Below are 25,665 nucleotides of genomic sequence, written 5' to 3'. Positions count from 1 at the left end.
AGGTGCAAGGAGTGAATGCAAAGAAGGAATAGAAAAGAGGGAACACTCTGGGTATTGTTTTTTCTCTATTGGTCACAGAAAGCAATTCCTGGTGGGAAAGGTATCTCAGGGTGCGTCTGCTCTGGAGAGGTCTAATGGGTGTGTCCATAGAACATTTGGGATTGTGGTCCCTGGTAGTACAGTATATCTTTATTCCAATAACAATAAGCGTAATGCAGAAACCTGTTCTGGATGTGATATTCTTGGTTACAATGTCACGCTGTTTGTCCTTTTTAGATTCCACATATAGGTTATAGTTATTTGGATGTCCTGTGGTAATCCTTACAAAATGTGGTTCCTTGGAGCAGTCTAGATTATTAACCACCACTTGTTGCAGGGAGTAATTGGCCAACCGAAGCTTGCTATAATCTGTATTATCCTTATATGAGAGGTGTATATATAGGAGAGTGTTTGGTGTCCCTCTTTTGGACGCCGTCTTCCCAGACTGTGGCATTAAACAGTCCAAGGGTCAGGATTCATCCTTACCTCAGCCCAGACAAAACAAACCCCAACAGAGGAGGGGACAGTCGGGGTTTCGGTCCTTTCGAGGTTCGGGCAGGTCCCAATTCTCCTCGTCCAAAAGGACTCAAAGGGATCAGAGGAGTTCAGATTCTTGGCGGGCTCAGTCACGCCCAAAAAAGACAGCCGGAAGACCCGCTACCAAGGCGGCTTCCTCATGACTTCCGGCCTCCTCCCTCCGCATCCTCGGTCGGTGGCAGGCTCTCCCGCTTTGGCGACATTTGGCTGCCACAGGTCTGAGACCGTTGGGTGCGAGACATTCTGTCTCACGGGTACAGGATAGAGTTCAGTTCTCGTCCTCCAACTCGATTCTTCAGAACGTCTCCGCCTCCCGACCGAGCCGATGCGCTCCTACAGGCGGTATGCACTCTAAAGGCGGAAGGAGTGGTGATCCCTGTTCCTCTTCAAGAGCAAGGTCACGGTTTTTACTCCAATTTGTTTGTGGTACCAAAAAAGGACGGGTCTTTCCGTCCCGTTCTGGACCTAAAACTTCTCAACATCCACGTGAGAACCAGACGGTTCCGGATGGAATCCCTCCGATCCGTCATCGCCGCAATGTCTCAAGGAGATTTCCTAGCATCAATAGACATCAAGGATGCTTATCTCCACGTACCGATTGCTCCAGAGCATCAGCGTTTTCTACGCTTCGTTATAGGAGACGAACACCTTCAGTTCGTAGCCCTGCCTTTTCGTCTGGCGACAGCCCCACGGGTCTTCACCAAAGTCATGGCAGCTGTAGTTGCAGTCCTACACTCTCAGGGACACTCCGTGATCCCTTACTTAGACGATCTGCTGGTCAAGGCGCCTTCTCAAGAGGCATGCCAACACAGCCTGAACATGGCGCTGGAGACCCTCCAGGGTTTCGGGTGGATCATCAACTTTCCAAGTCGAATCTAACCCCGACCCAGTCGATAACATATCTTGGCATGGAGTTTCATACTCTCTCAGCGGTAGTGAAGCTTCCGCTTGTGAAATAGCGTCCATTGCAGACAGGGGTGCAATCTCTCCTTCAAGGTCAGTCACACCCCTTGAGACGCCTCATGCACTTCCTAGGGAAGATGGTGGCAGCAATAGAGGCAGTCACTTTCGCGCAGTTTCATCTGCGTCCACTACAATGGGACATTCTCCGCCAATGGGACGGGAGGTCGACGTCCCTCGACAGCAACGTCTCTCTCTCTCAGGCGGCCAAGGATTCTCTTCGATGGTGGCTGCTTCCCACCTCATTGTCGAAAGGGAAATCCTTCCTACCTCCATCCTGAGCGGTAGTGACGACAGATGCGAGTCTGTCAGGGTGGGGAGCAGTCTTTCTCCACCACAGGGCTCAAGGTATGTGGACTCAGCAAGAGTCCACTCTTCAGATCAACGTTCTGGAGATCAGAGCAGTGTATCTTGCCCTACCAGCCTTCCAGCAGTGGCTGGAAGGCAAGCAGATCCGTCTTCAGTCGGACAACTCCACAGCGGTGGCATACATCAACCACCAAGGAGGAACTCGCAGTCGGCAAGCCTTCCAGGAAGTCAGGCGGATTCTGACGTGGGTGGAAGCCACGGCCTCCACCATATCCGCAGTTCACATCCCAGGCGTGGACAACTGGGAAGCAGACTTCCTCAGTCGCCAGGGTATGGACGCAGGGGAATGGTCTCTTCACACGGACGTGTTTTAAGAGATCTGTCGCCGCTGGGAGATGCCGGACGTTGACCTAATGGCGTCCCGGCACAACAACAAGGTCCCAGTTTTCATGGCACGGTCTCACGATCACCGAGCTCTGGCGGCAGATGCCTTAGTTCAAGATTGGTCGCAGTTCCGGCTTCCTTATGTGTTTCCACCTCTGGCTCTGTTGCCCAGAGTGCTGCGCAAGATCAGGTCCAACTGCCGCCGCACCATCCTCGTCGCTCCAGACTGGCCAAGGAGGTCGTGGTACCCGGATCTGTGGCACCTCGCGGTAGGCCAACCGTGGGCACTACCAGACCGACCAGACTTGCTGTCTCAAGGGACGTTTTTTCCATCAGAATTCTGCTGCCCTGAACCTGACTGTATGGCCATTGAGTCCTGGATCCTAGCGGGTTCAGGATTGTCTCAAGAGGTCATGGCCACCATGAGACAGGCCTGAGAACCTACCTGCGCCAAGATATACCACAGGACGTGGAAAATATTCTTGTCTTGGTGCTCTGCTCAGGGAGTCTCTCCCTGGCTATTTAGTTTGCCTACTTTTCTTTCCTTCCTGCAATCCGGGTTGGAAAAAGGTTTGTCGCTCAGCTCCCTCAAGGGGCAAGTCTCAGCGCTATCTGTATTTTTTCAGAAGCGCCCAGCACGACTTCCTCAGGTACGCACGTTCCTGCAAGGGGTCTGTCATATCGTCCCTCCTTACAAGCGGCCGTTAGAGCCCTGGGATCGGAACAGGGTTCTAATTGTTCTTCAGAAGCCGCCTTTCGAGCCTATGAGGGATGTTTCCCTTTCTCGCCTTTCACAGAAAGTGGCCTTTCTAGTAGCGGTCACGTCTCTCCGGAGAGTGTCCGAGCTAGCAGCGCTGTCATGCAAATCTCCCTTCCTGGTGATTCACCAGGACAAGGTGGTTTTGCGCCCTATTCCGGAGTTTCTCCCTAAGGTGGTATCCCCGTTTCATCTTAATCAGGATATCTCCTTGCCTTCCTTGTGCCCTCATCCAGTTCATCAATTGAAAAGGATTTGCATTGTTGGATCTCGTGAGAGCACTCAGGATCTACATTTCCCGCACGGCGCCCCTGCACCGCTCGGATGCACTCTTTGTCCTTGTCGCTGGTCAGCGCAAAGGGTCGCAAGCTTCCAAATCCACCCTAGCTCGGTGGATCAAGGAACCAATTCTTGAAGCCTACCGTTCTGCTGGGCTTCCGGTTCCCTCAGGGCTGAAGGCCCATTCTACCAGAGCCGTGGGTGCGTCCTGGGCATTACGACACCAGGCTACGGCTCAGCAGGTGTGCCAGGCGGCTACCTGGTCGAGTCTGCACACTTTTAACAAACACTATCAAGTGCATACCTACGTTTCGGCGGACGCCAGCCTAGGTAGACAAGTCCTTCAGGCGGCGACGGCCCACCTGTAGGGTAGGGCTGTTTTTACGGTCCTATCACGAGGGGTTATTATACCCACCCAGGGACTGCTTTTGGACGTCCCAATTGTCTGGGTCTCCCAATTAGGAGCGACAAAGAAGAAGGGAATTTTGTTTACTTACCGTAAATTCCTTTTCTTCTAGCTCCAATTGGGAGACCCAGCACCCGCCCTGTTTGCTTAGGGATTTTTGTTTGTTCGGGTACACATGTTGTTCATGTTGAATGGTTTCGGTTCTCCGATGTTCCTTCGGATTGAATTTGTTCTTAAACCAGTTATTGGCTTTCCTCCTTCTTGCTTTGGCACTAAAACTGAGGAACCCGTGATCCCACGGGGGGTGTATAGGCAGAAGGGGAGGGGCCTTACACTTTTAAGTGTAATGCTTTGTGTGGCCTCCGGAGGCAGTAGCTATACACCCAATTGTCTGGGTCTCCCAATTGGAGCTAGAAGAAAAGAAATTTACGGTAAGTAAACAAAATTCCCTTCTTCTCATAGTTCCGTATTGGGAGACCCAGCACCCTCCCTGTTGCCTGTTGGCATTTTTCTTGTTCCACGTGTTCTCACCGGCTGTTGTCATGGACAGAGTCTCCGGTTGTTCCGGCTCTTGCTCTGTTCTACTTGTGGGTGGCTATTCTCCTTCAGCTTTTGCACTAAACTGGCTGGGTCTGCTCACCAGGGGGTGTATAAGCTCAGAGGGAGGAGCTACACTTTTTAGTGTAGTACTTTGTGTGTCCTCCGGAGGCAGAAGCTAAACACCCATGGTCTGGGTGTCCCAATACGGGACTATAAGAAAAGACTTTACGGTAAGTAAACAAAATTCTCTTTTTTTGAAAGGCTAACGCTAGCCCTTCAGATTTTCAGATTCAGAAAACCATGCAATACTAGAAATTCTCAGATCCAGAAGAGAGACCCTTTTAGGATATGTCCACGCTACGTCTTAGGTAGATTCTTTCTTAAACCCGCCTGAAAATCACACTGAAAATGGTCAGAAAAATGCCCAGTAAGTCATTTTGACATTGAAATGTATATGTTCACTCTTTTGAACATTATTTAACTGTTTCTGGTTTGAAAAGATGCAAAGTGGTTAAAAAAAGTGACCGAACCAAACATCTGGCAACTTTCACTTAGAAAACACCACAAAACTGAATAAAGAAGTCTGTAAGGAGTCCAAAATGACAAATTGGTGTGTATTGTAGTCCACGCGGGTCCACTCGGCGAGTTCACCTCAGCTATTGCTTTTGAAGTTGATCCATGATCTCCATCACAATCAGTGCCGTTACAATCCCCATTATCACTACCGATAAGTCTATACCATTTGTTTGTGCAGTTGTCTTTACCTCTCAGTGATGATCTGACTATAAATTACATGAAAATTAATCTATCTCTTCTGTATTTTGACGCTCTTCCAGGTGATCCAGGATCTTGGCTTGTTCCTCACAGTCCTGATCTTAGTCGAGGACGGGAGAAGGAGAATAAGGACCCATCCCCTAAGGTGCAACGGAGGAAGAGCGTGAAGATCAGCAGCGCTGCTCTGGAACCTGCACAGTGGCAGGATGAACGGGCGCAGATCATATGCAGCGCTAGCGACCTGAAATGTATGGACGAATTCTTGCTGAAAAAGGTAATGTGAAATGGCTAAGAGATTTTTAAATGTACAAGCCGAAGTATGTTGCTTCTATGTTACTTTCTTATGGCTGGTTTACTAACTTGTTTATTTTATTTTCATGCTTTTGACTATTAGCACAGTATTGGGGAGTATTTTTCACCCCTTAAGCAGCTTTTTAGGTCTCTCTTTGATACAAAAATGAAATATGCAAAAGGTTGTACTGTATATGATGTAAAAGAGGCCAAAAGTCTTGTTCAGACTCACACGCGGTTCCATTGTAGTGGTCTTACTTTGCAATTGGTATAAACTGATTGAAATACTGATGATCATTTGTCATCAGTTTTTCAAATTATCAAGTAGCTGCAGGGAATCTGTCAAGCAGGTGGTTGCTATATAATCTTATAGCAGCATACCATAGGGCAAGAAAGCCTGATTTCAGTGATGTATCACTTACTGGGCTGCACTGGGATGTAGATGTACTGAGGGTATGTGCGCACGTTGCTTTTTACCTGCTTTTTACCTGCTTTTTTGCTGCTTTTTCTTCTGCGCTGTTTAATGCCAAAATGGATGTGTTCTTCTATTCAAGCAAAGTCTATGGGAATTTGGGTTTCTTGTTCACACTATGTTGTTCAAAATGCTGCCTTTTTGTGGCAGAACTTTAGTCAAAAACTCAGCTTTTCAAAGAAGCAACATGTCAATTGTTTTTGCCATTTGGGTTTTGCACTGCAAAGCTGAGTTTTTGACCAAAGTTCTGCCACAAAAAGGCAGCATTTTGAACAACATAGTGTGAACAAGAAACCCAAATTCCCATAGACTTTGCTTGAATAGAAGAACACATCCATTTTGGCATTAAACAGCGCAGAAGAAAAAGCAGCAAAAAAGCAGGTAAAAAGCAACGTGCGCACATACCCTTAGCGTTAAATTGTGTATAACCCGCTCGTACCCTGCCTGGCAGCTTCCTGTGTACACAGTGCAGTGGGAGTGAACTGCTGCTCAGTGTTGGGGGTGGGGTTATGCAGATTAGCCTGACTGCCTGTTGTGTAAGCTGTAGTTCGATGATGTTACTCTTCTGATGATAAAATACTGATTGTATTGAAAGTACAACACACAGCTTAATAAGTGTATTATTTAGATGTTGGATTGTTTTAAGTGAGGATTATGTAATACTATATGCGACCTTCCAGGCTCCACTTTAGGCCTTTAAAGGGAACCAAACATCAGGATTTTCGTTTATAAGGTGCAGCCAGTGCAGTACTGGCACTATCGGGCACAGGCTGTACATACCATTAGTGGGCAGCTCGGATGTTTAGACTTTGAAATCCAAGTTTATGAAATTTAATAATTCATCATCTTTTTGACTGACAGTTGCACCTCTGCTGATATCCGGGCGGGTTATGCACATGGATTCCCACCTTCCCCTCGCCACCTTATCCTCCCTCTCTCTGGCTCTATGCAAATTTTTCTATTCAGTAACATGGCGTCGGAGTTGGCGCCTGCGCATAGCGCTTACCTCCAGCTCCATGTTTCTGAAGCCCGCATTACCTAGTCTTGTGCCTGAGAGGATATCATAACAGACGTCTTCTGCAGCTAATCGGTAAGATCAGCTGTTCTCCAGTCCTGTTGTGACCGCGCGTGCTCCCGCGGTCACAACGAGATCAGAAGAAGCGAGGGCGCATGCGCCGCCCTCTCAGGCACAAGACTAGGTAATGCGGGCTTCAGAAACATGGCGCCAGAGATAAACGCTATGCGCAGGCGCCAACTCCGACGCCATGTTACTGAATAGAAAAATTTGCATAGAGCCAGAGAGAGGGAGGAACAGGCGGTGACGGGAATCATGTGCATAACCCGCCCGGATATTATCAGCAGAAGTGCAACTGTCAGTCAAAAAGTGGATGAATTTTTAAACTTCACAAACTTTGATTTCTTTGTCGCTCCATTGGGAGACCCAGACAATTGGGTGTATAGCTTCTGCCTCCGGAGGCCACACAAAGTATTACACTTTAAAAAGTGTAACCCCTCCCCTCTGCCTATACACCCTCCCGTGGATCACGGGCTCCTCAGTTTTATGCTTTGTGTGGAAGGAGGCACACATCCACTCATGCATTCTCATATTAGTTATGTCGGTTGGAAGAAAAGAGGGCCCCCACGGGGCCCCCGGCATGTTCCCTTCTCACCCCACTACGTCGGCGGTGTTGTTAAGGTTGAAGTACCCATTGCGGGTACAGAGGCTGGAGCCACATGCCGTCTCCTTCACCATCCCTTAAGCGGCTCTGGGAGAAGTGGGATCCTAAGCGGTCATCCATTTACTGGGACCGTGCTCCATCCGCAGCCCCTGTGGGAACCTGCCGGACCGGAGCCTCTTCAACCTCAGGGACCGGGCCCTGCAACTCAAAGGTACTCTGTGTCCCCATAGAGGACTGTGCAGGGAGCGCACCTTCTTCCCGGAAGCCGCGGCGGCTGCTGAATTCAGGAGGCCGGTGGACTTCCGCGCCGACCGTGCCTGCTTGTCGGGCGCGGTCTCAAATTTAGTCCCCGGCTTCATCGCGGCCTAGTTGCAAAAATCCCGCCCCCGGGCCTGCCTGTCAGGGGTAAGGGCGGGATTACCGACCTGACGTCGGATGTGAGGGCTGGAGCATCCTGCATGTTTCCTCCCCCCTCACTGATCACTGTGGGGACCCCAGATTCCCGCACTTTTGCTGGCGCTGCCCACGGCTCCACTCCTCCCCTGAGAGCTCCGGCAGCCATTTTTTGGCATTCTGCCGGTGGAGGATTCTCAGTGAACAGCTCTGCATCTCCGGGGGATCCAAGGCAGGGAATCTGGAGGACACACTCCGCTCGTTAGCGGTCGGTAAGCCACACCGGTCACCCGGTGCTGGTCCCCCTAGGGTGCCGGATTAGATACATATATATCTATATCTATCTGTTCGGTGGGCTGTATACCCCTTTCCCATATACCCTCAGTGATCACTCTCCTAGGAGACAACAGCATGTCGTCCACAAGGAGCAAAGCTGCTAAGGCACAGGGTTTTTTTGCGGCCTGTACCTCTTGTGGGGCTATGTTACCTGCGGGTTCCACCTACCCTCACTGTGAGCAATGCTCGACCCCTGTTTCGCTTGCTCAGCCGGAGCCTCGGACACTGGTGGGCCCCTCAGCTCATGTAGACCCCCCTGCTCCCCCTGACCAGGCTACAGGGACAGAGTTCGCCTCTTTTGCTGAGAAACTCTCTGAGTCACTTTCTCAATCCATTGCACAGTCTATGGACAAATGGTCTTCTAAGCTGCTAGAGGCTTTGCAGTCCAGACCGGACCCTTCACAGGCCCCGGCCCCTGTTGGCTCGTCGCCTCCAGGCCCCTCTCGGTCCGCGCCACAGCGCGCTCATAGGTTGGCCCCTCGGTCTCAGGCGGAGGACTCCTGCCCGGACCGCAGCCCCCGACCGGCTAAGCGGTCTCGCTGGGACTCTTCCCCGACTTCCTCTCGCTGCTCGGGATCCCAGCTTGAGGACTCTCTGGAGGACGAGGCGGATGTTGCAGCTCAGGGCTCTGACCCTGACGTCGCCCTTAACCTTGATACACCTGAGGGGGACGCCTTAGTAAATGATCTTATCTCGTCCATCAACCAGGTGTTAGATCTCTCTCCCCCGCCTCCTCCTGTAGAGGAGTCGGCGTCTCAGCAGGAGAAACACCAGTTTCGGTTCCCCAAACGTACACGCAATACGTTTTTTGATCACTCTAACTTCAGGGACGCTGTCCAGAAGCCCAGAGCGGTCCCGGACAAGCGCTTTACTAAGCGCCTCACTGACACGCGTTACCCCTTCCCATCTGAAGTCGTTAAGGGTTGGGCTCACTGTCCCAAGGTGGATCCTCCAGTCTCAAGATTGGCGGCTAGATCCGTGGTGTCGGTTGCAGATGGCTCATCGCTAAAAGATGCCACTGACAGACAGATTGAGCTCCTGGTGAAGTCCATCTATGAGGCCACGGGCGCGTCTTTTGCCTCGGCCTTTGCAGCCGTGTGGGCACTCCAAGCTATCTCGGCTTGTCTGACTGAGATTAATGCTGTCACACGTAATTCTGCTCCGCAAGTTGCGTCTTTGACCTCTCAGGCGTCAGCCTTTTCATCCTACGCCATGAACGCCGTCCTGGACTCTGCTAGCCGTACAGCTGTAGCATCCGCTAACTCTGTGGCAGTCCGCAGGGCCATGTGGCTGCGCGAATGGAAGGCAGATTCGGCTTCCAAGAGGTTCTTAACCGGTTTGCCGTTTTCTGGCGACCGTTTGTTTGGCGAACGATTGGATGAGATTATTAAGGAATCCAAAGGAAAGGATTCCTCCTTACCCCAGGCCAAACCTAAGAGACCTCAACAGAGAAAGGTTCAATCGAGATTTCAGTCCTTTCGTCCCTCCGCCAAGTCCCAATCCTCTTCGTCCAACAGGCCGGAGAAAGGCCAGAGGATCTCCTATGCGTGGCGATCCAAGTCTCGCCCACAAAAGGCCGCAGGAGGCACTGCCTCCAAGACGGCTTCCTCATGACTCTCTGCCTCCCCTGACTGCATCCTCGGTCGGTGGCAGGCTCTCCCGCTTTGGAGACGCCTGGTGGCCACATGTTCAAGACCGAAAGGTGAGAGACATTCTGTCTCATGGTTACAGGATAGAGTTCAGCTCTCGTCCTGCGGCTCGCTTCTTCAGAACCTCTCCGCCCCCCGCTCAGGCCGACGCACTTTTTCAGGCAGTAGCCGCTCTAAAGATGGAAGGAGTTGTTATCCCCGTTCCCCTTCAGGAACGTGGTCGCGGATTTTACTCCAACTTGTTCGTGGTGCCAAAAAAGGACGGGTCATTCCGTCCTGTTCTGGACCTCAAGCTGCTCAACAGACATGTGAGAACCAGACGGTTCCGGATGGAATCTCTCCGCTCGGTCATCGCCTCAAAGTCACAAGGAGACTTCCTAGCATCGATCAACATCAAGGATGCTTATCTCCATGTACCGATCGCACCCGAGCATCAACGTTTCCTGCGTTTCGCCATCGGGGACGAACACCTCCAGTTCGTGGCATTGCCTTTCGGCTTGGCGACAGCACCACGGGTTTTCACCAAAGTCATGGCATCCGTTGTGGCAGTCCTGCATTCTCAGGGCCACTCGGTGATTCCCTACTTGGACGATCTCCTAGTCAGGGCCCCGTCTTGGGTGGCGTGTCAACAAAGTCTATCTGTCGCTCTGGCGACTCTCCAGCGGTTCGGGTGGATCATCAACTTCCCGAAATTTAAGTTGACACCGACCCAATCACTGACGTACCTTGGGATGGAGTTTCATACCCAGCAAGCGTTAGTCAACCTTCCGAGAGACAAACGGCTTTCTCTGCAGGCAGGGGTGCAATCCCTTCTTCGGAGTCAGTCACACCCCTTAAGGCGCCTCATGCACTTCCTGGGGAAGATGGTGGCAGCTATAGAGGCAGTCCCGTTCGCGCAATTCCATCTTCGGCCACTCCAATGGGACATTCTCCGCAAATGGGACAGGAGTTCGGCTTCCCTCGACAGGAACGTCTCTCTTTCCCTTGCAACCAAGACGTCACTTCAGTGGTGGCTCCTTCCCAACTCTCTGTCGCAGGGAAAATCCTTCCTACCCCCAACCTGGGCTGTAGTCACCACGGACGCGAGCCTGTCAGGGTGGGGAGCGGTTGTTCTCCACCACAGGGCTCAGGGAACCTGGACTCCGATAGTCATCCCTTCAGATCAATATTCTGGAAATAAGGGCAGTGTATCTAGCCCTATTGGCTTTTCATCGGTGGCTGGAGGGCAGGCAGATCCGTATCCAGTCAGACAACGCCACTGCCGTCGCATACATCAACCACCAAGGCGGCACTCGCAGTCGTCAAGCCTTCCAGGAAGTCCGACGGATTCTGCAGTGGGTGGAAGCCACAGCTTCCACCATCTCCGCAGTTCACATCCCGGGCGTAGAAAACTGGGAAGCAGATTTTCTCAGTCGTCAGGGCATGGACGCGGGGGAATGGTCTCTGCACCCAGACGTGTTTCGAGAGATCTGTCGCCGCTGGGGAACGCCGGACGTCGATCTCATGGCGTCACGGCACAACAACAAAGTCCCGGCATTCATGGCACGGTCTCAGGATCACAGAGCTCTGGCGGCGGACGCGTTAGTTCAGGATTGGTCGCAGTTTCGACTGCCTTATGTGTTTCCTCCTCTGGCGATGCTGCCCAGAGTGTTACGCAAGATCAGGTCCGACTGCCGTCGCGCCATTCTCGTCGCTCCAGACTGGCCGAGGCGGTCGTGGTACCCGGATCTGTGGCATCTCACGGTGGGTCAACCGTGGGCGCTTCCAGACCGCCAAGACTTGCTGTCACAAGGCCCGTTTTTCCATCTGAATTCTGTGGCCCTCAACCTGACTGTGTGGCCATTGAGTCCTGGCTCCTAGCGTCTTCAGGGTTATCTCAGTATGTCATTGCCACCATAAGACAGGCCAGGAAGCCTACGTCCGCCAAGATCTATTATAGGTCTTGGCAAATCTTCCTATCCTGGTGCGCTAATAACGGTTTTACTCCATGGCCGTTTGCCTTACCCACTTTTCTTTCATTCCTTCAATCCGGAATGGACAAGGGTTTGTCACTTGGCTCTCTCAAGGGCCAAGTATCGGCGCTCTCCGTGTTTTTTCAAAAGCGCCTAGCCAGGCTTCCGCAGGTCCGCACATTCCTGCAGGGAGTTTGCCACATAGTCCCACCTTACAAGCGTCCGCTGGAACCCTGGGATCTTAACAGGGTGCTAACGGCTCTTCAGAAACCACCTTTCGAGCCGCTGCGGGATGTCTCTTTATCACGTCTTTCGCAGAAGGTGGCCTTCCTAGTGGCAGTCACATCACTTCGGAGAGTGTCTGAGCTAGCAGCGCTGTCATGCAAAGCCCCCTTCCTGGTGTTTCACCAGGATAAGGTGGTTCTGCGTCCGGTCCCGGAATTTCTCCCTAAGGTGGTATCCCCTTTTCATCTCAATCAGGATATCTCCTTGCCTTCATTTTGCCCTAATCCAATTCACCAGTGTGAAAAGGATTTGCACTCTTTGGATCTTGTGAGAGCACTCCGGCTCTACGTGTCTCGCACGGCGCCCCTGCGTCGTTCAGATGCGCTCTTTGTCCTTATCGCTGGCCAGCGTAAGGGCTCGCAGGCTTCCAAGTCAACCTTGGCTCGGTGGATCAAGGAACCGATTCTCGAAGCCTACCGTTCTTCTGGGCTTCCGCTTCCTTCAGGGCTGAAAGGCCATTCTACCAGAGCCGTAGGTGCGTCCTGGGCATTGCGGCATCGGGCTACGGCTCAGCAGGTGTGTCAGGCAGCTACGTGGTCTAGTCTGCACACTTTCACGAAACACTATCAAGTGCATACCTATGCTTCGGCAGACGCCAGTCTAGGTAGGCGAGTCCTTCAGGCGGCGGTTGCCCACCTGTAAGAGGGGGCCATTTTTCGGCTCTTTTTATTGAGGTATTCTTTTACCCACCCAGGGACTGCTCTTGGACGTCCCAATTGTCTGGGTCTCCCAATGGAGCGACAAAGAAGAAGGGAATTTTGTTTACTTACCGTAAATTCCTTTTCTTCTAGCTCCTATTGGGAGACCCAGCACCCGCCCCTGTACCCTTTGGGCTGGTTGTTTTTTTGTGTACACATGTTGAATTGTTCTTTTGGTTCATGGTTTGCAGTTCTCCGAACATCCTTCGGATTGCATTTACCCTAGACCAATTTATAAGTTTTCTCCTTCCTGCTTTTGCACCAAAACTGAGGAGCCCGTGATCCACGGGAGGGTGTATAGGCAGAGGGGAGGGGTTACACTTTTTAAAGTGTAATACTTTGTGTGGCCTCCGGAGGCAGAAGCTATACACCCAATTGTCTGGGTCTCCCAATAGGAGCTAGAAGAAAAGGAATTTACGGTAAGTAAACAAAATTCCCTTCTTCACAGCCTAAACATCCGAGCTGCCCACTAATGGCATGTACAGCCTGTGCCCGATAGTGCCAGCACTGCACTGGCTGCACCTTATATACCAAAATCCTGATGTTTGGTTGACTTTAATCACTTTTCATTATTTATGGTCAGTTTTTTTCATATCCGTATTTTTAAGAAAAAAATCAGGAGTGGCTCCAAAACACTGCTGAGATATAAATCTTTTAAAATAATTTTTCTGTAGTTTCCACTACAGATTTTGGCGTACAAATATTGATACTAAATACTGACTTGTCAGTAAAGCCCGAGGCTCATTTCCCCTCAGTATGGCAGCAATTGCCCAATATGGGGGTAGCCGTTTCAGAAAGGTTTGTAGGAACTGTGAAAAGAAGGGAATTTTGTTTACTTACCGTAAATTCCTTTTCTTCTAGCTCCAATTGGGAGACCCAGACAATTGGGTGTATAGCTATTGCCTCTGGAGGCCACACAAAGTATTACACTTAAAAGTGTAAGGCCCCTCCCCTTCTGGCTATACACCCCCAGTGGGATCACTGGCTCACCAGTTTTAGTGCCAAAGCAAGAAGGAGGAAAGCCAATAACTGGTTTAAAGACCAATTCAATCCGAGGAAACATCGGAGAACTGAACCATACCACATGAACAACATGTGTACCCGAAAAAACAGAAAAACCCCGAGAAAACAGGGCGGGTGCTGGGTCTCCCAATTGGAGCTAGAAGAAAAGGAATTTACGGTAAGTAAACAAAATTCCCTTCTTCTTTGTCGCTCCATTGGGAGACCCAGACAATTGGGATGTCCAAAAGCAATCCCTGGGTGGGTAAAAGAATACCTCATGATAGGGCCGTCAAACGGCCCTCTCCTACAGGTGGCCCACCGCCGCCTGAATGACTTATCTACCTAGGCTGGCGTCTGCCGAAGCGTAGGTATGCATCTGATAATGCTTGGTAAAAGTAAGTAGACTCGACCAGGTGGGTGCCTGACACACCTGCTGAGCCGTAGCCTGGTGCCGTAATGCCCAGGATGCACCCACGGCTCTGGTAGAATGGGCCTTCGGCCTTGAGAGAACCAGAAGCCCAGTAGAACTGTAGGTTTCAAGAATTGGTTCCTCGAGCCCCCGAGCAAGGGTGGATCTGGAAGCTTGCGACTGTTTACGCCGACCAGCGACAAGGACAAAGAGTGCATCCGGGTGGCGCAGGAGCGCCATGCGGGAAGTAGAACCTGAGTGCTCTCACCAGAACCAACAGATTGCAAATCTTTCTGAAATTGATGGACTGGACGAGGACACAAAGAAGGTGAGGTGATATCCTGATTGATATGAAAATGGGATACCACCTTAGGGAGAAATTCCGGAACCGGACGCAGAACTACCCTGTCCTGGTGAAGGACCAGGAAGGGAGTTTGTATGAGAGCGTTGCTAGCTCGGAAACTCTCCTAAGAGACGAGACCGTTACTAGAAGGCCACTTCCCGTGAAAAACGGGAAGGGAGACATCCTTCAAAGGCTCGAAAGGCGGCATCTGGAGAGCAATTAGAACCTTGTTCAGATCTCAGGGCTCTAACGGCCGCTTGTACGGAGTGCTGAGAAGACAAACTCCCCGTAGGAACGTGCGTACCTGAGGAAGTCGTCGTTTCTGAAAAAATACAGATAGCGCTGAGACTTGTCCCTAAAGGGAACTGAGCGACAACCCATTTTCCTACCTAGATTGCAGGAAGGAAGGAAACATAGACGATGCAACCGGCCAGGGAGAAACACCCTGCGCCGAGCACCGAGATAAGAACATCTTCCACGTCCTGTGGTCAATCTTGGCGGACGTTGGTATGCTAGCCTGTCTCATGGTGGCAACCACGTCCTGAGGTAATCCTGACGACACTAGGTTCCAGGACTCAATGCCACACCATCCGGTTGAGGGCCGTAGAATTCAAATGGAAGAATGGCCCTTGAGACAGCCAGTCTGATTGGTCTGGTAGTGCCCCCGGTTAGCCTACCGTGAGGCACCACAGAACCGAGTACCACAACATCCTCGGCCAATTTGTAGCGACGAGGATGGCGCGGCCGCAGTCGGTCTTGATCTAGCGCAGTACTCTGGGCAACAATGCCAGAGGTGGCACCTAAGGTAGCTGGAACTGCGACCAATGCTGAACTAAGGCGTTTGCCGCCAGAGCTCGATGATTGTGAAACCGTGCCATGAAGCTGGCACATTGTTGTTGTGCCGTGACGCCATTAGATCGACGTCCGGCCTCTGTCAGCGGCGCCAGATCTCCTGAAACCCGTCCGGGTGAGGAGACCATACTCTTTCGGCCACACCTCAGCGACTTAGGAAGTCAGCTTCCTAGTTTCCACACTTGGGATGTGAATTGTGGATATGGTGGATGCCGTGTCTTCCACCCACATCAGAACCTGCCGGACTTCCTGGAAGGCTTGCCGGTTGCGCGTTCTTCCTTGGTGGTTGATGTATGCCACCGCTGTGGAGCTGTCCGACTGAAGTCGGATATGCTTGCTTTCCAGCCGCTGTTGGAAGGATTGTAGGGCAAGATACACTGCTCTGTGTTCAAGAACATTGATCTGAAGAGTGGACTCTTGCTGAGTCCACGTACCCTGAGCGCTGTAGTGGAGAAAAACTGCTCCCCACCCTGATAGACTCGCGTCTGTCGTAACTATCGCCCAGGACGGGGATAGGAAGGACCTTCTTTTTGACCAAGAGGTGAGAAGAAGCCACCACCGTAGAGATTCCTTGGCCGCCTGAGAAAGAACGACGACTCTGTTGAGGGACGTCGACTCCTCGTCCCATTGGCGGAGAATGTCCCATTGTAGTGGACGCAGTAAAACTGCGCGAAAGGAACTGCCTCCATTGCTACCATCTTACGTAGGAAGTGCATGAGGCGTCTCAATGTGTGCGACTGGTTCTTAAAGAAGAGCTTGCAGCCCGTAGTGAATGCTGTTTGTCTAGCGGCAGCTTCACTATCGCTGAGAGAGTAAGAAACTCTATGCCTAGATATGTTATCGATAGGGTCGGGGTCGGATCTGACTTTACAAAGTTGATGATCCACCCAAAACTCTAGAGAGTCTCCAGCGCAACGTTCGGGCAGTGTTGGCATGTTTCCTAAGAGAGTGCCTTGACAAGTAGATCGTCTAAATACGGGACCACAGAGTGACCCTGAGAGTGCAGGACTGTGACTACTGCTGCCCTGACCTTGGCGAAGACCAGTTGGACTGTCGCTAGCCGGAAGGTAGAGCTACGAACAGAGGGTGTTCGTCTCCTATAACGAAGCGTAGAAACGCTAGTGCTCTGGATTAATCGGCACGTGTGGATAAGCATCCTTGATGCCTAATGATGCTAGGAAATATCCTTGGGACCTTGAGGCGATGACATGGCGGAGGGATTCCATCCGGAACCGCCTGGTGTCCACGAGCTTGCTGAGCATTTTTAGATCCAGAACGGGACGGAACGGCCCGTTGTTATAGGTACCGCAAAGAATTTGGGGTAAAAACCGTGACCTTGTTCCTGAAGAGGAACGGGGGTCATCACTCTTTCTGCCTATAGAGTGCACCCTGTTTGCAGAAGAGCAGCGGCCCGGCCGGGAGGTGGAGAAATTCTGAAGAATCGAGTTGGAGGACGAGAAGTGAGCTCTATCCTGTACCCGTGAGACAGAATGTCTCACACTCAATGGTCATTGACCTATGGCAGCTAAATATCGCCAAGGCGGGAGAGCCTGCTACCGACCGAGGCCGCAAGTCATGAGGAAGCCGCCTTGGAAGCGGGTTTTCAGACTGTCGCTTTTTTGGGCGAGACTGAGCCCGCTAAGAATCTTAGCTCCTCTGATCCTTTTGAGTCCACATTGGACGAGGAAAAATGGGACCTGCCCGAGCCTCGAAAAGGCCGAAAACCCCGACTGCCTCTTGCTCTGTTGGGGTTTGTTGTGTCCGGGCTGAGGAAAGGATGAATCCTTACCCCTGGACTGTTTGATGGTTACATCCAACGCTCACCAAACAGTCGGTCAGCAGAAAAAGGCAACTGGTTAGGCAACCTTTTTTGGAAGCAGAATCTGCCTTCCATTCACTTAACGAGCAGACCAGGCTCTGCTTAAAAACACGGAGTAGCGGAGGCTACCGCCGCACGGTTCGCAGAGTCCAGGACAACCTGAATCGCGTAAGAAACAAATGCAGACATTTGAGAGGTTAAGGATGCCACCTGCGGCACAGATGTACGTGTAACCGTGTCAATCTGTGTAAGACAAGCTGAAATAGCTTGGAGTGCCCCAAGGGAGAGAATGCCGGAGCCAACGGTGCGCCGACAGCCTCATAGATGGCTTTCGACCAGAGATCCATCTGTCTGTCAGTGGCATCTTTGAGTTTGCAGTTCCATCTCCCACTGCAACTATGGATCTAGCTACAAGCCTGGAGATTGGAGGATGCCGCTCGGGACATTGGGTCCAGTCCTTGACCAAGTCAGGGGACAGGGATAACGTGTATCCTAAGCCGTTTGGAGAAGCGCATATCTGGATAAGCGTGGTGTTCCTGGACTGCCTTTCTGAAGGCAGAGTGGTCCAGAAAAATACGTGAAGCTGACTCCTCCACTGGAGGAGCTGTGAGAAATAACCCACATTCTATAGATGGACGCTATAAGATTATTTACTATTGCGTCACAATCAGGTGTATCCAGATTGAGAGCGGTCTCAGGATCAGAATCCTGAGCCGCTACTTCCGCCTCATTACACAGCGAGTCCTTCTGTTAGGACCCTGATGAAACCGAGGCCGCTCATAGCGAGCCCACTTAGGCTGTCTGGGACTGACGTCCGTGCAGAGCCGTGACTCTGGGATGCGTGTGACATTCCCGGAGCTGTTAGTTATTCACACTGAGGGGGGCCATGGATCAATGATTCAACAGTGCCCATATTGTGAGAGACATGTCCGGACTGCTAGGCTTCTAGTATCATAGCCATAGTCTCAGAAAAACTGTCAGTAAATACTGCAGACACCGTCCTCATCCCCTGGCCATTAGTGCATACAATGGGAGTCTATGTACCTGCCGGCCGTATAGCCGTACATGCTGTACCAGCTGTATAGAAAAACATGTGGTTCTGCACCTTTGTTTTACACAGAGAATATGCTGATAACTCCTCCGCATAATCCAGGAGGGTATATACAACGTGCGACCAAACAGTGCAATGTATATAGTGCAAGCATATCTATAAGTGCACTTCTGCACTAGTGGGGTTAGCACCACAGGTGCTGCTTAACGCCTGTTACAGCGATTGTGTGACTATCAGAATGCCAGGGTCTTCCACACTTGTCTCTGTATCGTACAGAAACTGACACTAATGGCTGCCGGTGTCCTTGTAGAGAAGGAAGCCGTGGGCGTGCCTGAGAAAGTGCGGGAATCCGGATTCACAGTGCACACAGTGAGAGGGGTGGAGTATGCAAAACATACTCCAGCTCTCAGCTCTGCTCTATGCAGCGTCACGCCCCTACCCTGACTGTCAGGCCTGTGGGCGGTAACGAAGGGAGACTAGGCCCAGAAGCCGGGGACTCGAGTTAACAGCGCGGCCGCCGTAAAAGCGCGGGCCGCGCTGAAGTCCCCGGCGCACCACAAGTGCCAGCCGCGCCGCAGTTCCAGCGGCCGGCGCGACTGATTCATAGAAGTGGCCAGCGTCCCGCCCCTCTCCTGACTGGCAGGTCTGGGGGCGGGAACGAACGGAAGCAGGCCGCAAAAGCCGGGGACTCTAGTTATCAGCGCGGCCGCCGTAAAAGCGCGGGCCGCGCTGAAGTCCCCGGCGCACCACAAGTGCCAGCCGCGCCGCTGCCAGCGGCCGGCGCGACCGATTCCTGGAAGTGGCCAGCGTCCCGCCCCTCTCCTGACTGGCCGGTCTGGGGGCGGGAACGAACGGAAGCAGGCCGCAAAAGCCGGGGACTCTAGTTATCAGCGCGGCCGCCGTAAAAGCGCAGGCCGCGCTGAAGTCCCCGGCGCACTACAAGTGCCAGCCGCGCCGCAGTCCCAGCGGCCGGCGCGACCAATTCCCATAAGTGAGCCTGCTTCAGCAAAGCTGAATGAGGCCATGGCACAGGCGCCGCAGCGCTGATGTCCCCCGGCGCACTACAACACCCAGCATGCTGCGGTGTGAGCGCCAAATGCACGGGGACACAGAGTACCTTGAGGAAGCAGGGCCATGTCCCTGATGTACTCCGCTCCATCCAGCATCTTCTCCAGGGGCTGTAGATGGAGCACGGTCTCAGTGCCTGGAGACCGGTAAATCCCACTTCACCCAGAGCCCTGTAAAAAGGGATGGGGAAGGAATCAGCATGTGGGCTCCTGCCGCCGTACCCGCAATGGGTACCTCAACCTTACAAACACCTCCGACATACAGTGGGGTGAGAAGGGAGCATGCTGGGGACACTATATGTGTCCTCTTTTCTTCCATCCGACATAGTCAGCAGCTGCTGCTGACTAAAAAGTGGAGCTATGCGTGGATGTGTTGCCTCCTTCGCACAAAGCACAAAACTGGTGAGCCAGTGATCCCACTGGGGGTGTATAGCCAGAAGGGGAGGGGCCTTACACTTTTAAGTGTAATACTTTGTGTGGCCTCCAGAGGCAATAGCTATACACCCAATTGTCTGGGTCTCCCAATGGAGCGACAAAGAAAGCATCAAGCTCCAAGTCTACTGCTCACAATTTTAGGATCTGCTAGTACAGGAGAGTCCATATTGTAATTCACATCCAGAAATGTAAACTGCGTGATAAGCTAGGCTAGGTCCTGGAGACTTAGGCGGGCTTTGCACACTACGACATCGCAGGTGCGATGTCGGTGGGGTCAAATTGAAAATGACGCACTTCCAGCATCGCATGCGACATCGCAGTGTGTAAAGCCTAGATGATACAATTAACGAGCGCAAAAGCGTCGTAATCGTATCATCGGTGCAGCGTCGGCGTAATCCATGATTACGCTGATGCGACAGTCCGATGTTGTTCCTCGCTCATGCGGCAGCACACATCGCTGTGTGTGAAGCCGCAGGAGCGAGGAACATCTCCTACCGGCGTCACTGCGGCTTCCGTAGGATATGCGGAAGGAAGGAGATGGGCGGGATGTTTACATCCCACTCATCTCCGCTCTGATTGGCCGCCTGGCGTGTGACGTCGCTATGACGCCGCACGACCCGCCCCCTTAACAAGGAGGCGGGTCGCCGGCCAGAGCGACGGTCGCAGGACTGGTGAGTCCATGTGAAGCTGCCGTAGCGATAATGTTCACTACGGCAACTAACACAAGGAAATCGCTGCTGCGACGGGGGCGGGGACTATCGCGCTCGGCATCGCAGCATCGGCCTGCGATGTCGCAGCATGCAAAGTACCCCTTAGATGAAGCCCCAGTGGTAACTTTGCTTTTACATTAGATTAATCAGAGTCTTAGGGTCTGTATCAGATACATGTCATGCCAAAGGTCCAATGCTGCAAGTACACTAATGTTTTACATAGATCTGTTTGTCTATGAGGCTTTTTTTTCTCTTTCAGATCGGGGATCTGGATTCAGAAGATGGAAAGAAGGATACTATGGTTGATGTTCTTTTCAAACGAGCGTTAAAAGAATTCCGCCAGAACATTTTCAGCCTCTATTCCAGTTCACTTATGGTAACCATTTCAAGAATCATTGCAAATGTTCAATATTCTAAACAAAAAAAACCTGTTCAGATGTATTACTGAGATATGTACTTTATAGTTAAGTTGCTGGCTGATTGTCTTAAAAAAAGCAATACATCAATGTTCATTGAGTACCATCTGTGAAGCTTGCTTTCGCTCTTCCTTCCCTTCTTTCAATAGTAGATGCCTGGACATCTCTCACCATCCATCCTTCCATCACCCTCATAAAGCTGTGCACAATTAAGGGAAATGCAGTCCATATGTTTGAGTTGTGTCCAAATTAGTCTTTTAAAGGGTTTTCCAAGTGCTTAGCTATTGATGATAGGTCATCAGTAAAAGATCGTGGGGGTCTGACATCTGGTACCCCTGCAGATCAGCTCTTTAAAGGCACTGGGGCTGTTGTAAGTAGTGGATGTGTCGGCATAATTGGTTTTCCCCACCGAATAGGGCAACATCATCTCCTTCAGTTTACTATATAATAATAATAATGCAGCAGATTAAATAAGTATTGAACACGTCACCAGTTTTCTAAGTAAATATATTTCTAAAGGTGCTATTGACATGAATTTCTTACCAGATGATGGTAACAACCCATGCAATTCACAAAGGCAAGGAAATGTCCATTAATTTAGTGATTTATAATAAGGAGGAATGACTCGGGGAAGAAGTGGTAAACATAATTACTGAAATGTATATAATACTTTGTATAAAAGCCTTTGTTGGTGATGATGGCTACAAGACACCTCCTGTATTGAGAAACTAGTCGCATGCATTGCTCAGGTGGGATTTTGGCCAATTCTTATACAAATTCTTCAGGTCCTGAAGGTCCTGTGTTCTCCTTCTATGACCTCTGAACTTTAGTTCCTTCCATAAATTTTCTGTTGGATTAAGGTCAGGTGATTGGCTAGGCCATTCTTACAGCTTTACTTTAGTTCTCTGAAACCAATTGAGAGTTTCCTTGGCTGTGTGTTTGGGATCATTGTCTTGCTGAAATGTCCACCCTCATTTAAACTTCATCATCCTGGTAGATCGCAGCAGATTTGTGTGAAGAATGTCCCTGTACATTTGTCCATTCTTCCTTCCTTTAATTCTATAAAGTTTGCCAGTGCTGTATGTTGAAAAAACAGCCCCACACCATGATGTTCCCATAAAACGGAAAATGCAAAATCGCCCGGGGGTGAAGGTGATTGTAGAGCAGTTTTGCATTGTAAATTTTGATAAATTTGTCAAGCTTAGGTAGTTAAAAGCTAGCTGGGTTTTCAAAACACCAAAAGTTGCAAAAAAAAATGTTTTATGTAATTATGAATTCCATAAAAATGTTAGATTTCAAGCCGTTTTCTGCCAGAATATTGGCAAACAGTCCTTTATCAGTCAGGGCAATAGCCTGTAAAGGGTGCTTTACACGCTGCGACATCGCTAGTGATCTCATTAGCGATGTAACACGCCAGATCGTACATACAATTTGCCGAGATCGCAGATGTGACCGGCGCTACAAAACAATTACCTATATGCGATCTCTGCAAACCTTATCTGCGATCTGGCGTGTCACATCGCTAACGAGATCACTAGCGATGTCGCAGCGTGTAAAGTACCCTTTAATCTTCCCACACCAACTGGATTTCTGCAAGGACAACTAGTGCTTTCTGAAAACTGCGTAAAATACCTCTCATCCAGCCAACCAGAGCCATACTCTGTACTAATGAGTACAGTGTTTCTGCTGTGGACTTAATCATGTTTAAAAAGGAGTTCTCCAGTTAGTAGATGGCCCCTTTAAAGAGCAAAGTTAGACTCCCTTGTAATGTAAAAAATAAACCTAATCACTTGACACATCGGCTCCATTCTAGTCATGTTAGCGCTAGGTCTCCCATGACAATATTATGCCACTTAAGCCTTGCAACAAAGTTATGTCCGCTATTGGGCTGCTGCACTCTTTATTATTTTGCCTTTCTTCAGTTCATCCGAAGGAAGTGAGTACGCAACAGCCAATTGTGAACACTGACTGGCTGTAGATCTCACATGCCAGAACAATGTCACTGAAGACATGGAGCTGACATTGCTGGAACGTCACCTATACAGGTGGTTAGTATCTGCTATTTTGGGCTTTTCAGGTACTGGACAACCCCTATAATGCCTTAGACTTACAGGTAGCAGCCTATTAGTGCCTCTACAGAGACTGATTTTACCTTTCCGGTGTAGAGCTCATTTGAAAACTCTGATTTCTAGCAAATAAATGGCGTTACAGCCACTGAATTATGGGGGATATGAAGGTTTTAGGACTAGAACATTTTAAAGTCCAGTTTTCCTATTAAAAACAGTCCATCCATTGTGGATTAAATTTGTGTTGTACGCATTCTACTCAGATCACTCTCTTTGTTTAGATGCAGACTTAAAGGGAATCTGTCAGCAGGTGTTTGCTATGTAATCTGAAGGCAGCAAGAGAAGGGCTCTGAGATACAGATTTCAGTGATGCATCATTTATTCAACTGTGTGCTGTTTTTCACTTACACCGAAGGTTTAATCACTAGGACATTTATTATTGCTGTGACTAGTTGCCTCCTGCCAAGTCGTCTGAACATGCCCGTCCTGTGATAAGGAGCTCATAGTCAATAGCCAATGTTGAGTGTTTTCTTTGCCCTGCTACAGCTAAGAACTCTGTTACCATTGCTGCACCCAGTAATCTAAGTGATACAGTTTTCGATTCAGAGTCTCTTTACCTACATTATGCTGCTCTCAGAGGCCGTAACAAAAACCTGCTGATTCCATTTAAATGTTTAATATCAGTCATTGTAAAATCTTACCTAAATTATCACCTATAAAAGGGAGAAGATGGGAAAAGCATCCGCTACAGGGACCTTGGAGCACTTTTTGAGCAGATCCTAGATAAAACCATGAAGCAACATCAACAAAGAAGTTGGAACGAATCCCCCGTGCGAGTTTGGATCAATACATTCAAGATCTTCCTAGATGAATTTGTCACTGAATATAAACCTCTGAATTACACGCCCGGAAAGGTAATTATTTAGTAGGGAAAGCTTAAGATCTAGAAAATAAAACAGAATATTATTTTTATTGTTTCTTTTTGGATATTCTTTCTCACAAGACACAAAAGCCAGAAAGAAAGAAAAGACGGAAAAAAGAGTCAGATATTGTAAGTGATTGTCAGTAATTGTCCATACTTGTTCCTCTTATGATTTTGTCTTTGTTCTTCTGTTTGCTTTTCTTTCGGTTTTATTTAGTTTATTTTCCATTTTGTACAGGATTCTGTCTATACTTTTGCAGCTCTCCACTGTATTCCTAAACTTTATTCCTTTCCATCTTCTCACTTCAGGTTGAGGAACACAATGGACATATATTTAAGGCCACTCAGTACAACATTCCCACGTACTGCGAGTTCTGCTCTTCTCTTATCTGGATCATGGACCGAGCTGCTGTTTGTAAATGTAAGATTTATGCATGTGAAATGTTGCAAATAAAATATTTCTTTGTCGCTCCATGGGAGACCCAGACAATTGGGTGTATAGGCTATGCCTCCGGAGGCCGCACAAAGTATTACACTAAAAGTGTAAAGCCCCTCCCCTTCTGCCTATACACCCCCCGTGCTCCCACGGGCTCCTCAGTTTTTTGCTTTGTGCGAAGGAGGCAGACATGCACGCAAGCTCCACAGCTTAGTCAGCAGCAGCTGCTGACTATGTCGGATGGAAGAAAAGAGGGCCCTTAAAGGGCCCCCAGCATGCTCCCTTCTCACCCCACTCTTGTCGGCGGTGTTGTTAAGGTTGAGGTATCCATTGCGGGTACGGAGGCTGGAGCCCACATGCTGCTTTCCTTCCCCATCCCCCTTAGGATCCCACTTCACCCAGAGCCCTATCGGTCTCCAGGCACTGAGACCGTGCTCCATCCACAGCTCCTGAGGACTCTGCTGGATAGGAGCCGAGTATCGTTCAGGGACATGGCCCTGCTACTTGGAGGTACTCTGTGTCCCCGTGGGGACCGCGCACAGCAACACTCCAGCATTGCTGGGTGTGCTAGTGCACCGGGGACCGCGGCACCGACCGCGTTGGTGCCATTACACACTGCAGCGTCGCTGAGTGTGTGAGTGTAGGGGGACTGCCGCGCTGACCGCCGCTGCCATTGCTACCACTGCGGCGCGGCTGGGACTGTTAGTGCGCCGGGCACTTCAGCGCCGACCGCGCTTTTACGGCGGCCGCGCTTATAACTCGAGTCCCCGGCTTTTGCGGCCTAGTCTCGTTTTTCTTCCCGCCCCCAGCCCTGCCAGTCAGGGGAAGGGCGGGACGCTGTACAGCACAGCAGCACTGAGGGCTGGAGCATGCTTTGCATACTCCACCCCCCTCACTGTGCACAGTGGGGCACCAGTTCCCGCACTTTCTGGGTCCCGCCCACGGCTCCCTCCTCTCCTCAGGACGCCGGCAGCCATTCCTCAGCTCCTCTGACGCTGCAGAGGAGAGACAAGCGCTGGGGGACTCAGGCAGGGATTCTGGTGGCCACAGAACCGCTTTAAGCGGGCGGTAAGCAGCACCTGAGGTGCTGGCCCCACTTGTGCAGTAGTGTAATTATAGATTATATATTTATAGGCTATACTTTACACTGTGTGGTGCACGGTTGATTCTGGCTATATACCCTATTGTGTTGCTCAGGGGAGTCAACAGCATGGCGCCCACAAGAAGCAGGGGTGCCAAAACACAGGCTTACTATGCTGCCTGCGCCGCATGTTCGGCTTCACTACCGGCAGGCTCCACTGACCCTCATTGTGTGCACTGCTCGGCCCCCGTGGCACTTACTCAGCCGGAGCCTCTGCTAAGGGGGGCCCAGGGGGAACCACCTGCTAACACTGTAC

General features: G+C 50.6%; 1 protein-coding gene across 5 annotated transcripts in view; it reads left to right on the top strand.

Moving 5' to 3' along the window:
- Positions 1-25,665, top strand: part of MYO9A (myosin IXA) — a 235,568-nt gene that overhangs the window by 161,833 nt on the left and 48,070 nt on the right. For all 5 annotated transcript variants that reach the window (XM_075345532.1, XM_075345530.1, XM_075345533.1 and 2 more), the window contains 5 exons: positions 5,048-5,259; positions 20,688-20,804; positions 23,633-23,824; positions 23,914-23,961; positions 24,142-24,253. In XM_075345532.1, coding sequence (XP_075201647.1) covers positions 5,048-5,259; positions 20,688-20,804; positions 23,633-23,824; positions 23,914-23,961; positions 24,142-24,253 — 681 coding nt within the window. The remainder of the gene's footprint in view (positions 1-5,047; positions 5,260-20,687; positions 20,805-23,632; positions 23,825-23,913; positions 23,962-24,141; positions 24,254-25,665) is intronic.

The sequence above is a fragment of the Anomaloglossus baeobatrachus genome, chromosome 4, assembly GCF_048569485.1.
Source record: "Anomaloglossus baeobatrachus isolate aAnoBae1 chromosome 4, aAnoBae1.hap1, whole genome shotgun sequence".
In the NCBI taxonomy this organism is placed as follows: Eukaryota; Metazoa; Chordata; class Amphibia; order Anura; family Aromobatidae; genus Anomaloglossus; species Anomaloglossus baeobatrachus.
The sequence above is the reverse complement of the archived record's forward strand: the minus strand, read 5'-3'. Positions and strand labels throughout refer to the sequence as shown.